A 14,751-nucleotide genomic window follows, 5' to 3' on the forward strand; every position below is an offset into this window, starting at 1 on the left:
GCAGGGATGTTGTGTCTTCTCTGATCCTTTATCTTCAGTGCCTTGCACCCTACCTAACACATAATAGGCTCTTAAATGTTTGCTGAATTAGTGAATAAAGAATTGCTATTCAGATCAAATTTAAACTCCAGGCATCCAAGTTCACTTTACCAATCAAATTAAACTTACTTCCTATACTACACAATACTTTCTCTAGCTAACCCAGTCTGTCCCTGCTCCCAAAACAAACACATATTTATTTCTGTCTTCTCATTTCATGAGCAAGCTGTGTACTCTACCTACTCTTCTTTACATACCCATTTTTCAAGTCCCATCTGCTCTGTGAACCCTTTCCTAATCATTTTGCTCCATATTAAGTTGTTCTAGACTTCCCCCAAAGCATTTATTGATATTTGTATTACCTACTATTTTATTAGGAAAAAAACCTGAGTTTCCTGTGTTCAGCACACTATCCTGGCTTGCCCTCTCATTATTAATTTTGTTTATTTGGGCAGTACAGGGAGTTGAACCTGGTACCTCTCACACTGGCTCTCCTGTGGGAGCTACTTGTTATTTTTTATTTTGTGACAGGATTTCACTAAATTGCCTCGAAATTGAGATCCTTCTGCCTTAGGTTCCAGAGTTGCTGAGATTACAGGCTTGGGCCACCGCATCTGGCTATTCACAAGCTCCTACGTGTATATAACACACTTTGGTTATATCTGCCCTTTATCTATTCCTTCCTTCTTCCTCTTTCCATCATGTATGGGTGATCCGATCTACTTGTAAAGTGCTAATTCTTTTTTTTTTTTTTAACATTTATTTTTTAGTTTTAGGTGGACACTATATCTTTATTTTATTTTTTATTTTTATATGGTGCTGAGGATCGAACCCAGTGCCTCAAGCATGCCAGGCGAGCACACTACCACTTGAGCCATATTCCCAGCCCATAAAGTGTTAATTCTTAACAACCAGATCTAGGTCAGGCCTGGTGGCATACACCTGAAATCCCAGGAGCTCAGGAGGCTGAGACAGGAGAACTGCAGGTTTAAAGCCAGCCTCAACAACTTAGTAAGCCTGTAAGCAACCTAGCAAGACACTGTCTCAAAAAATTTTTAAAAAGGATGGTGAGGGAAGAGGGGGGAAAGGAAGGACAGCAGAATAAAATAAACTTTATTATTGCTGTATGTATATACATGACTGCATGACCAATGTGATTCTGCAATCTGTACACTCAGAAAAATGAGAAATTATACCCCATCTGATTCAAATGTATGTCAAGATCATTGTACTGTCATGTGTAACTAATTAAAACAATTTTTTTTTAATATTTATTTTTTAGTTTTTGGTGGACACAACATCTTTGTTTGTATGCGGTGCTGAGGATCGAACCCGGGCCGCACGCATGCCAGGCGAGCGCGCTACCGCTTGAGCCACATCCCCAGCCCCTTAAAACAAATTTTTTAAAAATGTACTTTTGGGCTGGGGATGTGGCTCAAGCGGTAGCACACTCGCCTGGCATGCGCGGGGTGCTGGGTTTGATCCTCAGCACCACATAAAAATAAAATAAAGATGTTGTGTCCACTGAAAGCTAAAAAATAAATATTAAAAAATTCTCTCTCTCTCTCAAAAAAAAAATTTTTAAATGTACTTAAAAAAAAAAAAAAAAAAGGATGGGGATATGGCTCAGTGGTTAAACACCCATTAGGTCTATCCCCAGTACCAAAAAACAAAAAGACAACCAGATCTATCTTACATTTTTCTTCCACCCAGATTTGGATTTATTACTGCCTGGTGGATTTTCTTTCTGACTTGGGATGCCTTGGTAAATGTAACAGATTGAAAAATTAAAATAAAAAACAAAATACCAACCTGGAAGAAAAAAAGATTAAAAAAAAAAAAAAAAAAAAAAACAACTCCTGTCTCTGAAACTAAAATACTATAATTTTCTTGATGACAAGCACCATATCACATTTACCTCATAATGTATTTATTATACATAGTATAGCAAAAATCTACTCTGTCACTGGCACATAGTACGTACCTGCTAAATATTAAGATATACCTATTCTTCATATATACACCAATGATATCAAAAAAGTTCAGGAAGCTTACAACAAAATAAAAATAGAAGGTAAAAACCATGAAGACTGGGGAAAACAAAGATAATAAAATATGTAATAAAATATGTATAAAATTATTTATTGGAATGTTAACTTTCATTCTTAGCTTTGGGTAACCTTGAACTTAGCTTTAGAAAAACTGGACAAAAAAAAAAAAAGAAAGAGAAAGTAAAGAAATTGTGAAGAAAGGCAAGAATAAGGAGTCAGGGCATATGTGGCCATGGGGGGAATCCCTAGGATCTGAGAAAGGGAGAGATACTCGGGTTTGCACAAAGATTTTAGAACCTAGAAACCATTGAGTTACTTTAGTTTCTCAAAAGCCAACATTGCAAATTATAAATCTGGTGCAGGGAGCAAAATGTTCTTCTGTTATAAAATAGAAATAAATGGGAAGATGGAAATTTGTTTATAAAATAGAGATATCTATAGGGATTGGGGCTACAGCTCAGTGGTAGAGTGCTCACCTGGCACATGTGAAGCACTGGATTCAATCCTCAGCATAACATAAAAATTAATAAATAAAATAAAGGTATTATGTCCATCTATAACTAAAAAATTTTTAAAAACATAAAGATATCTGTAAAAATAAGTATCTTTCTTGTTTTTTTTTTTTTGCATGATCACTTCCAAAAGTATTTCACAACTAGTATCTCAGTTTATCCCCAAATCCTCACACAGAACTCCCACAACAAAGATAAAGACATTTAAATTCCTATTTTACAGCTGGAGAAACAGACAGAGAAATAACAGTTAAAAGCCAGCACTAGTTTCTGAGACACTAAATCTCAAGTTCTTCCCTCTACCCCCACATGCTATCAGCTATGTCTTCCTACAAGTCTTATCATAACAATCTCTTCTACACATTTCCCCTTGTTTCCATCTTCAAAGCACCACTCCAGTAAGGAATGGAATTCCTCTTATTGCTTCTTTCCTGAGCTATGGCAACTGTCTCCTTTCTAATCAGTCTCCCAGCCTCCACCTCTGATGCAGTCTATAGCTATGACAGGGTAAATCTTACTGAAGCACAATTCTGATTATGTTACAACTCTTTACTCTGATTCTCCTCAAACCCTCTTGTCACCACTCAGACCTGAAATGTCCTCATTCATTTCTGTCTTTTGGGATCCTACCATATATCTAAGGTTCAACCCAAACCCTACTTTCCTCCATGAAGCCATTTAATTGTCCTTTTCCCTCAACTCAACATACACTAGAAGATGTGATAGGTTCTAATGAAATATTGCTGAATGAACTTGGGTTTTAAGATCCCTTATTTCATATCTGCCCCACTAGACTTCAAAGTAATCCATCTTCTGAAATGATGTGACCTCAAAGAGAAGACTGATTAATATGCCATTGTGGTTACTGAGCTGATACCAGATGACAGGGTCATGCAGCAGCTATTAGAGAGAGAAAATAGAATATTGTTCTGAGAGGCCTGTAAGTGGAAAAGAGCTATTAAAAGCATCAATCAATTAAAAAAAAAATAGATCACATGGAATAAGCAAGATGCCATACTAAGAAAACTATGGAGATAAAGGAAAGTTCAAGACATAGTTCTTGCATTACTTTCATACTAGTAAGGCTGACTTGAGAGCAATACTTACTAAATTGGCAATTACTGAAAATCTGAAAGAGGACAGGATGGAAATACAATGAAAAGCTGGCAGAGAATAATTTCCTTATGTCACATATATCAGTGCTATTAGCTCCATTTTCCTTTCATGCTAATTAACTTCCCAGACTATTCAAATACCTCTATCAACACCCCCTTTTTCTTTTTAGCAATACTGGGGATTGAACCCTAGTGGCACTCTACCATTGAGCTGTATCCCCAGCCCTTTTTATTTTGAGAAAGATCTCACTAAGTTGATGAGGCTGTTCTTGAACTTGTTATCCTCCTGCCTCCCAGATCACTAGGATTATAGATGTGTACCTCATACCTGGCTAACATCTCCTTTTTCTTTCCAGCTGTCCACCCTATCTCAATCCTTTATTACACCTTAAACATACGAAGTACATAAAAGTGGGTGCCTAGTTTCTCCTTCAAAAAGAAATTATGACTTTTTTCCTCAACTGAAAATGTTTCATGGAACAGAGAAAAGCCAGAATAAAAAAATATAACTACTCTAAAGGAAAAACCAACATCCTTGAAAATCTAAATTTTTCTCAGTTCATACAAAAATGAAATTGGCAACTAATGCCAACTATTCAGTGGAAACAGAACCTTGATAATGAAAAAAGTCTGGATAAAATCCATATATAGAACAACGTTTGGTAATGCACTCCTGTAATTACAGCATCTAGGGCAGCTACAACAAGAGGATCACACGTTCAAGGCCAGCCTCAGTAACTTAATGAGACCTGTCTCAAAATAAATTTTAAAAAGGCTGGGGATGTAGCTCAATAGTAAAGCACCTTTGGGTTCAGTCCCAAGTACCCTCCCCCCAAAAAAAGAATAACTACAGAAAAAATTTTAGTGCCCATTTGGAATGTGAGTGCCCTTTAAAGCTTTGACCATGGATAAGTGACTATCACTTTCTTTTTAGATAATCCAAAAAAAAGCAACTTTAAGACTGGAAAATAGGGGCTAGGGTTGTGGCTCAATGGTAGAGTGCTCACCTAGCACATCCAAGGCACTGGGTTTGATCCTCAGCACCACATAAAAATAAATAAAATAAAGATATTGTGTCCAACTACACCTAAGGGGGGTAAAAAAAGACTGGAAAATACTTCAACTTTGTAGAAAACACAAATTTCAAGTGTGTGGGTTTTTTTCCCATTTTTGCACAGATCAGCTCAGAATGACTTACGGAGTTCATTTCCTTCACTGAGAATCTCCACCCGGCGCACAAGCTGCTCAAATAGATTCCGCAAATTCAGCATTGTGGTATCCATCTTTCTGCCAAGAAATCAAATATACATTAGGGGTCCTGCCTTCCCACCTTGACAAAAGATTCAATAGCAATCCAGTATAGCTATCAGTAACCAACATCTGGACTCTTACATTTGCAGCTAATTATAAGAACCTCAAACCAACAACTGATGTTTTGTGTGATCCTTATTATAAAAACAAAGTTGAAATGTTAAAGATTATTTGAAAACTAGAAAATCTTTTCAGACCTCTAAAGATAACACTCCCTCTCATGCCTTAACCCCCTAACGCTGAAATCATTCTGGTGCTGAGGAGGAAATTAGGAACAATTAGGTAAGTTGATTACAAGATGACCAACTACAAAATGTAGTTTTTTAGTCAAACCTATTTATTAATAAAACATTTTTACCACTTTTTCTTCTGAACTTTGAAGTCCCAGAATGTAACTTTAAAGGTTTATTTTTATTACATTTTTAGCTAATTTCCTATTGCAACTGCCTTTCAAAATGCAGGACATGGTCAGCACATTTCCTACCAATGGCATAAATGACGTTTGATTAAGTGGGGAAATTGCCAGCTCAGCAGCACAAGAATTATTTCTGTAATGCAGGATTCTCTGCTGGACTGTGTGCAGGGACTACGTCTAATAAATTTATACTAAGTATAGGCAAAGGATTATGTTGTACCACATTCTGGCATCAGAGAGACAATACACCACCTTCACAGAAGGGCAAAGGAAAAATCATTTGTTTCTGTATTCTATATAGTGAATTTCAGCTTCTTACTTCCCCCCCAAAGACCTGCTGATATTACATTAAAAACATAGTCCTTGAAGGCAGTTCTGTTCCAAATAAACTTCAACTGGGAACATTTTGAGGAAATAAGATCTCCATTTAGCAGTCAAGAAAGAAAGACATTTACTGGATATTATGAAAATTATCAAGAAATAAAATGTCAAATTTTATTTGAAAATCTAATATCCTCAAAAATACTACTAAAAGACTCTTCTTATGTTGCTCTAACCATCATTTAACATTCTAGTTCAGGTTGTTATTTCATGTATCTAAATAAAATTTTTTAAAATTTTTTTATGAATCTTTAGAGATTTTGTAATATTTATAAGATTATGAGGGCAAGAAAGAGGGGGAAAAAAAAGAAAAAACAAGCCACAAAGGAATATAGAAATACAAAGCTATTTTCTATTAAACATTACAAAATATTCATACTCATGTGACAATTGCTGTAATAGCAAAAAAAAAAAACACCTTTGAATTCCAAACTTGGATGCAATATATACCTGAATCAGGGCTGGAAACCAAGATCTTCAAATGGCAATGTTATCTTTCTAAACAACATAATCACAGCAAGTTGCTAATCAACCAGACCAACAAATTTATTACATTATTACATAGATCTTTCTCTAAACTAAGAATAAAACTAAAAAAATAGCATTAAAGCTCTCAGAAAGACATCTGGAAAGTCATGAAGATGCCCATAGATTGAACAAAAATAAACAAATAAGATCAAGTACTATAGGACAAAAGCAGGTAAAGGCATTCAATAGTCAATTCAAATTATGATTTCCTTTGGCTCCCAGTAAAAACGGAAGACACTAATCAATAATTTTAATATAGGGTATTAATTCCTTTCATCTCAACACTTGTTCATATATCCTAAAACTTTAAAACAGTAAACTTCTTTCTAAGAACACAGAAAAGGAAATTTCCATGGCCAACTAAGATATTAAAAACTGGCTTAAAAATTGAGTTTTTAATGTTTTAAATGATAATAATACCTGACCTTTTGTCCTCTCTATTATTTGAATGTTTGTGTCCCCCCAAAATTCATGTGATAATATTAAGAGGTGATTAGGATGTGAATGGGATTAGTGCCCTTATAAAAAAGTTTAAAGGAACTAGTTTGGCCGGGTTTGCCCTTCCACTACGTGAGGACACAGCAAGAAGGCACCATCTTGGAAGCAGAAAGCAAATCTTTATCAGAAAAAGAACATACTAGTGCCTTGCTTTTGGACTTGCCAGACTGTGAGAAATAAATTTCTATTATTTATATATTATCCACTCTAAGATCTTTTGTTATAGCAGTAGGAACAGACTGAGGCAAGCCCCCTTTTAAAAAAAAAAAAAAAGCCTCCATTTTCTCAAGTTCCTTTAGTCCATTATTCTCTATATTCCTCACGCATATTTCCTGGAGGGAGGTAGTCTCTTGAAAAAACAAGTCTGGTTGGGCATAGTGGTGCATACCTGCAATCCCAATGACTTCAGAGGCCAAGGCAGGAGAGCTGCAAGTTGGAGTCCAGCCTCAAGAATTTAGCAAGACATTGTCTCAAACTGAAAAAAGAAAAAAGTGGGTGTCTGAGGGTAGCTTAGTGGTACAGTACCACTGGGTTCAATTCAGGAAGGAAGGAAAGAAATACAAACCTGATCCTGAAAAAAACTAAGACATATAGAAAATCTACATGGGGAAAAATCTCACCACCGTAACTGGTATACATACAACAAGGGCAATCTACATTATTTTACTAAATGATGCCTAGGAACAGTACTTAGGAGGTGGTTATTTAACTAAATTTGTAATGCTGTATTATAAACAACAAAGAGGCAATCCTTAACTGTCAGATCTTCATGGTCTCCATATTTAGAGTTTTACAAATAGTTGATTATCAATTTTTGTTCTTCCCTCAATACCCATAAAGTTCAATCCTCCAAATGCTCAAAGAACTTATCAAATATTCCACCTTAACCATTACATTGCTGTCCTATCCTATAGATTTCCAAGCTTGACCTCCCCATTTTTATTAGTCTCCCAGTCACTTGCTTCCAAACTTCAGAAACACCTTTGGTTCCTCCCTTTCCTATAAGCACATAACCAACCCCTGTAGTCTCTTCCCTTATTTATATATTGGACCCACCCCATCACCACTTGGAAGTTTTAATCATTCACTTCAATTGATCTGACTGCCTCAAATGACATCCGTGCCACCAGTCTTTCCTCTACTGCTTTGGTCAATTGCCACTCAGATACACATACCTTGCACTTCAATTTAATTTTACCATTTGTTTCTGTCTTGTATTCCAGGTAGATTCTAAATTTGAGGATGAAACCTTATATTTGACATTACTGTATTACACACATCCAGTTTAATATGATGCTTACAAAGACATAAATAATGGATAAATGGAAGTCACAGAATATACACACACACACACCTATGATACCTCTGTCAAAGAATTCCCATTCTACTTCAACATTATTGTATAACACAGGTTAAAACAAAAAGAATAGTTGGTGAGAGGTGGGGGTAGAATTCTTGGAATAAAGCTTTAGCTCCTCAATCTACCCAAAGCATAAACTTTGGTAAATTACTTAAATTCTGAGACTTATCTAAAGTGAAAACAACAGTATTTGTCCTATTTATCTCTCAGAAAATTATAAATTGATGTAGATAAAAATATTATAATGTATATATTATCAAAATATAAAATATATATTTATATGAAAGTATGAAGTAGGTTTTTTTGAGTCTGATGGATATTAATTATATCCTAGAACAGTGATTCCCAAGTCTACTAATTTTTTCTAGGCAATCTCCACATAAGGATACCACAAAAAGTCAGAATTTTACACTTTTTTAAAATAGTGTTATATAGTTAGAAAGAAAATCAGTATTTAGGGGGCTGGGGATGTGGCTCAAGCGGTAGCACGCTCGCCTGGCGTGCGTGTGGCGCGGGTTCGATCCTCAGCACCACATACAGACAAAGATGTTGTGTCCGCCGAAAACTAAAAATAAATAAATAAATAAATATTTAAAAAAAAAAGAAAGAAAAAAGAAAAGAAAATCAGTATTTATAAAATGTACAAGGTACATTTGAAGTGATTTGGGCACTAAAACTGATATTTCATGTATATATTTTAAGTAATCTGATTAATTAACTTCCATTTACAAACACAACTTAGGCTTAGAGACCTTAAATCACTAATAAATGATGAGCTCACAATGAAACCCCAGTCTAAGTCCAAAATCTATGTTCTGGCAGGGGAATACGAAGAACAGTAGAATTAATTAGACTTAACTTTTCTAGCCTTGTATTTGAATACAGGACCCGGGTTACTCCACATCATGTACAACCACAAGAATAGGATCCTAATTTTAGAATAAGTTATACTACATGTATGTATATTATGCCAAAATATAGTCTACTGTTATTTTTATCTAAAAAAAAAACAAAATAAATTTAAAAAAATGTTTTCTACCCCAACACATCAAAGAGATGTTACAAAAATATCACACTATATATGTTGCAGACTTTGCCAGATGCCTCCTCCAAAGTATAATATGTCAGACAAAGAATGACACATATAAAAACACAGATCATAACTAGAACCCAGACCAAAAAGAATCAAGGAGATAGCAAAATCTGACTAGGCCAAGGCTTCTAAACAAGCTGTTCTAGTGAGGCTTGTTGCTACTGAAGAGTTAATTCTTCCTCTAAGATAGGTTTACTTAAGGTAATCCAAATATGGATTACTAGCAAACACAATCCTCTTCTCTTTATATGCTGGGGACCATATATTTTTATTACTATTCTACAGAAGTGACTCTCAGGAATTATTTATAGGTGACAAAAATATCTTTCTGCATCACCACTAACTCTTGATATCTCAGCCAAATTGTAATGCAAAAAGCTAAAATTTACTCAACCTATCCAATGTCAAATGAGAACGGTCTTAATTTTCCTGCTGGGTCACATTTTCATCCTTTTGTTTATTTCCTCCCCCTTTATTATTTAATTCCATAGCTAGGAGATACACTAATGTGAAAGGAAACAAAAACAAAGTCATATCTAGTTGCATTGCTTTGAAGCTGTAAAACAGCTGTCACTTTCCACAACAGAGACTGCTGCCTTTTCGCAAAGCTCAAATGATCCCTGCGTGTAGCAAGGAAATCAGTTTGTGGAGCACTTTAAACAAAAAGGTGCTGGAGAATCTCAGCTGTTATTGATAGCAATCCCCAGAGGTGGAGAAGTCACTATGTTACAGATTCCCAATCTGTGAGCATCCCTAAGGGAGCAATTTGGCAACACTATGAAAGAGTCTCAGCTTGCCATGATTGCTCTGAGACCCCAATTTAATTTCAATCACCCAGGCAAGAGACAGACAGTCCTTCAGAATAACAGACTATCACAGATCTTACTGCAGGGTATCCTGGGAAAAGTCTCTATAATTGTCTTCCTTCTGTTACAAACATTAGTAAAAGACCTATATCAGGTTTTTTAGCTCCAACAAGGGTGTTAGATATTTTAAGACAAACCAATGGAAAAATCACTTGAGTTTTCCATCAAAATGTTTCAATGAAAAACATCACAAACACTGCTGATCTGGAAAATTCCTAAGAAATCAACAACATAGATTTGGGGCTGCCAAGGAAAACCATTCCCAAAGAATCTCAATACTAAGATTTTTTCATACAAAAGCATTTCAGGATAATTATTTTCCCCCAAATGTCCAGCTTCTGCTTCACTGTATCAAAAGCTTCAATCCAACTGGCAGGCAGAAGGAATATTATCTTGAGACCAAATGTTCTTATGAACAAATCGACTGCAGAAAGAGTAAACAGAATGTCCTCAACCAACTTCAATGAATGAAGACTAAAATAAGGAAAGGGTAGAACTGAATTATGATTTTTCGTAAAATTACCAGTTCAACATACCACAGTTTAGACTACTTTCTTCTTTTCCTTCTCCTTCCATTCTTCAAGGTTTAGACTTAAGTCTCACACATTCACTGAAGCCTTCCCTAACTATTTCAGCCCAAAATGACAAAATTATTTCCTTTATTATTTATAAACTCATTTGGCATATATAAAAATACTGCCTGAAGTTATAGCTCAGAGATAGAGTGTTTGCCTACCATGTACAAGGCCCTGGATTCAACCCCCCAGCACCATGAAAAACAAAACACTGCCTAATGGTATAACTGTTCTATGTCTGAAAATATTATTTTTAAAATAATAAAAAAACTCATCATCCTAAACACTATATGTACAGCCATATGTATCCTTTACTCATTATACACTCACATGTCAAAGAATTGCAATCACAGATTACATATAATTTTATACTTTCCTTTTTACTATAATGTTTCCATTAAGTTCAAAAGAGTTGATGAACAACTATTTAACCATTCACTTCTTTAGATATTGAAACAATTTCCAGATTTTCAGTTACCTCTCTGCCTGGAAACTCTTTCGGTCACACTCTCACCTCCATTAAGTCTTTACTCACCTACCTCCCCCTCTCTCTCTTTTTCCCCAATGAAGTCTTTCTTAACCACCCTATTTAAAATTTCAGACTTCCCCCCAACATTTTCTTGCTTTATTTTGCTCCAAGGCACTTATCTCCATCTAATATACTTATCTACTTATTTTATTGTCTGTGGTCTCCCCAATAGTTAAAACTTCAAAAAGGCAAAGATTTTTGTCTGTTTTGTCCATTGCTGAGCCACTGGTGCCTAGAACAGTATCCAACACTTGGCAAATTATTAATAAATATTTGTTGAATGAATTAATTGAACATCCCTATGGATGGTATTTTTCTTTAGGTGACTGTTCGTTAGGTGATTTCCAATTACTATATTTGAGTGTAAAAACCTTTTATAGCGCTTGATAAATACTGCCAAAATATTTTCTAAATGGGCTGTACTAATGGGCTATACTCCCACATAGCATCTAACCCTTCCAGATTCACCAGTTTTCTTTTTAAGTTCTATCGCCTCAAATAAACTGCACACTGCTTTAAACCCAAACAGGATTGTCTTCTAGCTACACCTTGCGCTTAAACACCTGTTGAACGATTAAGCTACAGAAAAAGGGCCTTCTCTAAACACCTTCAATAACTCAAAAGGCTTATTTACCCGACTTATGAAAGAGAAAGATAATGACATTTTTCAAGGCTTATCTTTCCACTCACCCCACTTTTCTACCCACACTCTCCAACTACGAATGAGATACTGTTAAAAAAAAAAAGTACGTCTAAGTGTTAAAATAAGGCCTCGCTGTTAGCGAAGCTAAGAATTAGTACAGGAAGGTCAAGATGTCACAGCCTCGGCCAGCCTACCTAGAAAGATGCGACCCACAAGGGAGCGGGGCTCCACTTCAGACTCCAGCTCAGGCTTCAAGGTATCAAGACTTTTCCCTTAGAAATACCCTATTCCTTCGTAAATAGGGTATACCTCCACCCACTCCCACACCGTTACTCCGGAGCCACTTTTTTAGGGTCAACCCTGACCTGTTCAAGCCACACCTCAAAAAGAAGTCCCCGATTTCCCACATAACCCGGCGACAAGAAAGCCCACTACCCTGCCAGCCCCCGCCACAGGGAAGCGCCAGTGGAAGGATTACAGATGCCAACCTTCCCCCCGGGCCCCTCAGGTTACCAAGGCTTACCGGGTCGGACGCTCTCCTTCCTACAACAATCCAAAGCCAGACGCACCTAGTTTCAGTCCCCAAAACGCACCCCTCTAGGTCCGCCCGGCCCCACCTGGGCGGCCTTCCACTTCCCTCTGCGCCTCACCCAACGGCGAAGGGACACCGCGCCGCCAGTTCGGGTTTGAAATCCTGAACCAACCAATCACAGAGAAATTTATTCCTCCCACGCCGTCCCTCTGCGTTAGGACGCACGCGTAAAGATCAAGGCTGGTGAAGGGCGGGACCGGGACTACGCATGCGCATTCTGATAGAACGAAATCAAGGTGGCCATTTTGACTAAGGTAAACAATCCCCGTCCCCACCCCCAGCCCCTCCGCCCGGAGGCCTTTTCTGAAACCATTGAGAGGCCATGTTGACTAAGGGCAAGCGGTGTTCCTTGAGTGCATATTTATGTTTGCTTCCCCTTTTTCTTGTCGTCTCCCCCTGGCAGGGAGACCGGGTTTTTGGAAACTGTTTACTGAACATTTTCGGGTGTCGCTGTAGACTATGCATAACTCTAGAAAGAGATAAAACAGTAATCATTTTCAACCATATTTCCTGAGCTATATTATCCCTTTACTGTCATTCAGGCTTTCATTTGACATTTGACAAACACATGAATACTCCAACTTCATAACTTGATCTCTGTTAGGAATCAGAAAAATAATGTGATCTCTGCTTTCCAGTGGCGACGAATGGAGGAGCAGTTTAAGGAAACAAAAATGAATACAAAATGAAAGTGTTATAATTCAATTTACTAAGTGTCATTTAGAACCTGGCATTGTGCTGGTGCAGGGGCTTTCATACTTTTAAAAAATCTGGATCCGCAGTGAGAAATAGATTTTACATTACAAGGAAGAATCAGCGGACTCTGTTCATCCTTACTATATGTGAATTAATCTGAACTTTATTTTAATCCCTCATTCCTTATTGGTGTCCCTACCTCATGAATTTATTATTCAGTGAGTGACTCCCTGCACTTAAAAAAAAAATACTGGTTAGAGTATACAAGAAGCAGTGTGATTTAATAGAAAGATCACATTTGGAGCGATGTTAGTCAAGGATATAAAATTTCCCTGGGTGCGATGGCAACATATCTATAATCCCGGTCACTCCAGAGGTTGAGACAAGTGGATGGAAAGTTCGAGTCATCCTCAGCAACTTAGTGAGACTCTCTCAAAAAAAAATGGCGGTGGGAGGAGGCTGAAGTTATAGTTGGTGGTTAAGCACTCCTGGGTTCAATCCCCAATACAAAAAAAAAAAAAAAAAAAGGATGTAAATTTCAGAGAATTAAATTCAGGAGGTTATTATAACATGATGACTATAGTCAATAACAATGAATTGTATACTTGAAAACTGCTAAAAGAGTAGACCATAAGTTCATACCACGGGAAAAAAAACATAAATATGTGAAGTAATTGTATATGTTAATTAGCTTGATTCATGCATCCTAAACACTTTAGCAAAACATCATGTTGTACAATACAAATATATACATTTTTTAAATTTGTTCATAAAAAAAAAAAAAATCACAGTGCTGGGCACAATGGCCTTTGCCTATAATCCCAGTTACTGGGGTAGCTTAGACAGGAGGATCACAAGTTGGAAGCCACCCCCACAACCTAGGGAATCCCTGTCTCAAAATAAAAATTAAAAAGTGCTGAGGAGGTAGCTCAATGCTAGAGTGCCCTGAGTTCAATCCCCATCACAGATTTTAAAATCAGAAAACTTGACTCCATTTTTGACAATAGCAATGGAGCACTGTTATTTAGGCATGCGGCTTAACCAGCTTGCTTGCTGGCTTTATTTATTTATTTATTTAGTGCTGGGATTAAACTCAGGGCTTCCCACAAGCTCTACCACTGAGCTACATACCCCCAACCTCCACATTATTACTTTTTTCCCCCAGTACTGGGGATTTTTTTTTTTTTTTTTTTAGTGAAGGACTTGTCCATTTTTTTTTTTTAATATTTATTTTTTAGTTTTCGGCCAACACAACATCTTTGTTTGTATGTGGTGCTGCCGCACACATGCCAGGCGAGCGCGCTACCACTTGAGCCAAATCCCCAGCCCCTGGGGATTGAACTCTGGAGTATTCTATCCACTGAACTATATCTCCAGCCTTTTATATTTTTTTATTTTTTAAAATATCTTTGATTGTGGATAAACACAATACCTTTATTTTATTTATTTATTTTTATGTGGTGCCTCACACATGCTAGGCAAGCACAGTACCACTGAGCTACAACCCAGCCCCTGTATTTTATTTTGAGACAGGGTTTCATTAAGTA

At 36.7% G+C, this 14,751-nt stretch overlaps 1 protein-coding gene across 3 annotated transcripts in view; it reads right to left on the minus strand.

The window, feature by feature from the left end:
- Racgap1 (Rac GTPase activating protein 1) overlaps positions 1–12,597 on the minus strand; it is a 31,043-nt gene extending 18,446 nt beyond the window's left edge. The window contains exons 1-3 of one of the 3 annotated variants that reach the window (XM_046436323.2): positions 12,440–12,597; positions 7,239–7,325; positions 4,916–5,000 (exon numbers count right to left, since the gene is read on the minus strand). In XM_046436323.2, coding sequence (XP_046292279.1) covers positions 4,916–5,000 — 85 coding nt within the window. In that variant the 5' untranslated portion in view covers positions 7,239–7,325; positions 12,440–12,597. Of the gene's footprint in view, positions 1–4,915; positions 5,005–7,238; positions 7,326–12,439 lie in introns of all 3 variants that reach the window. The other 2 variants (XM_046436322.2, XM_046436324.2) reach the window with 2 other exon arrangements.
- Positions 12,598–14,751: the final 2,154 nt, after the last annotated feature.

The sequence above is a fragment of the Marmota monax genome, unplaced genomic scaffold (assembly GCF_021218885.2).
Source record: "Marmota monax isolate L192 unplaced genomic scaffold, Marmota_monax_Labrador192_F-V1.1 WCK01_AAM20220418_F8-fsc00012, whole genome shotgun sequence".
Lineage (NCBI taxonomy): Eukaryota > Metazoa > Chordata > Mammalia > Rodentia > Sciuridae > Marmota > Marmota monax.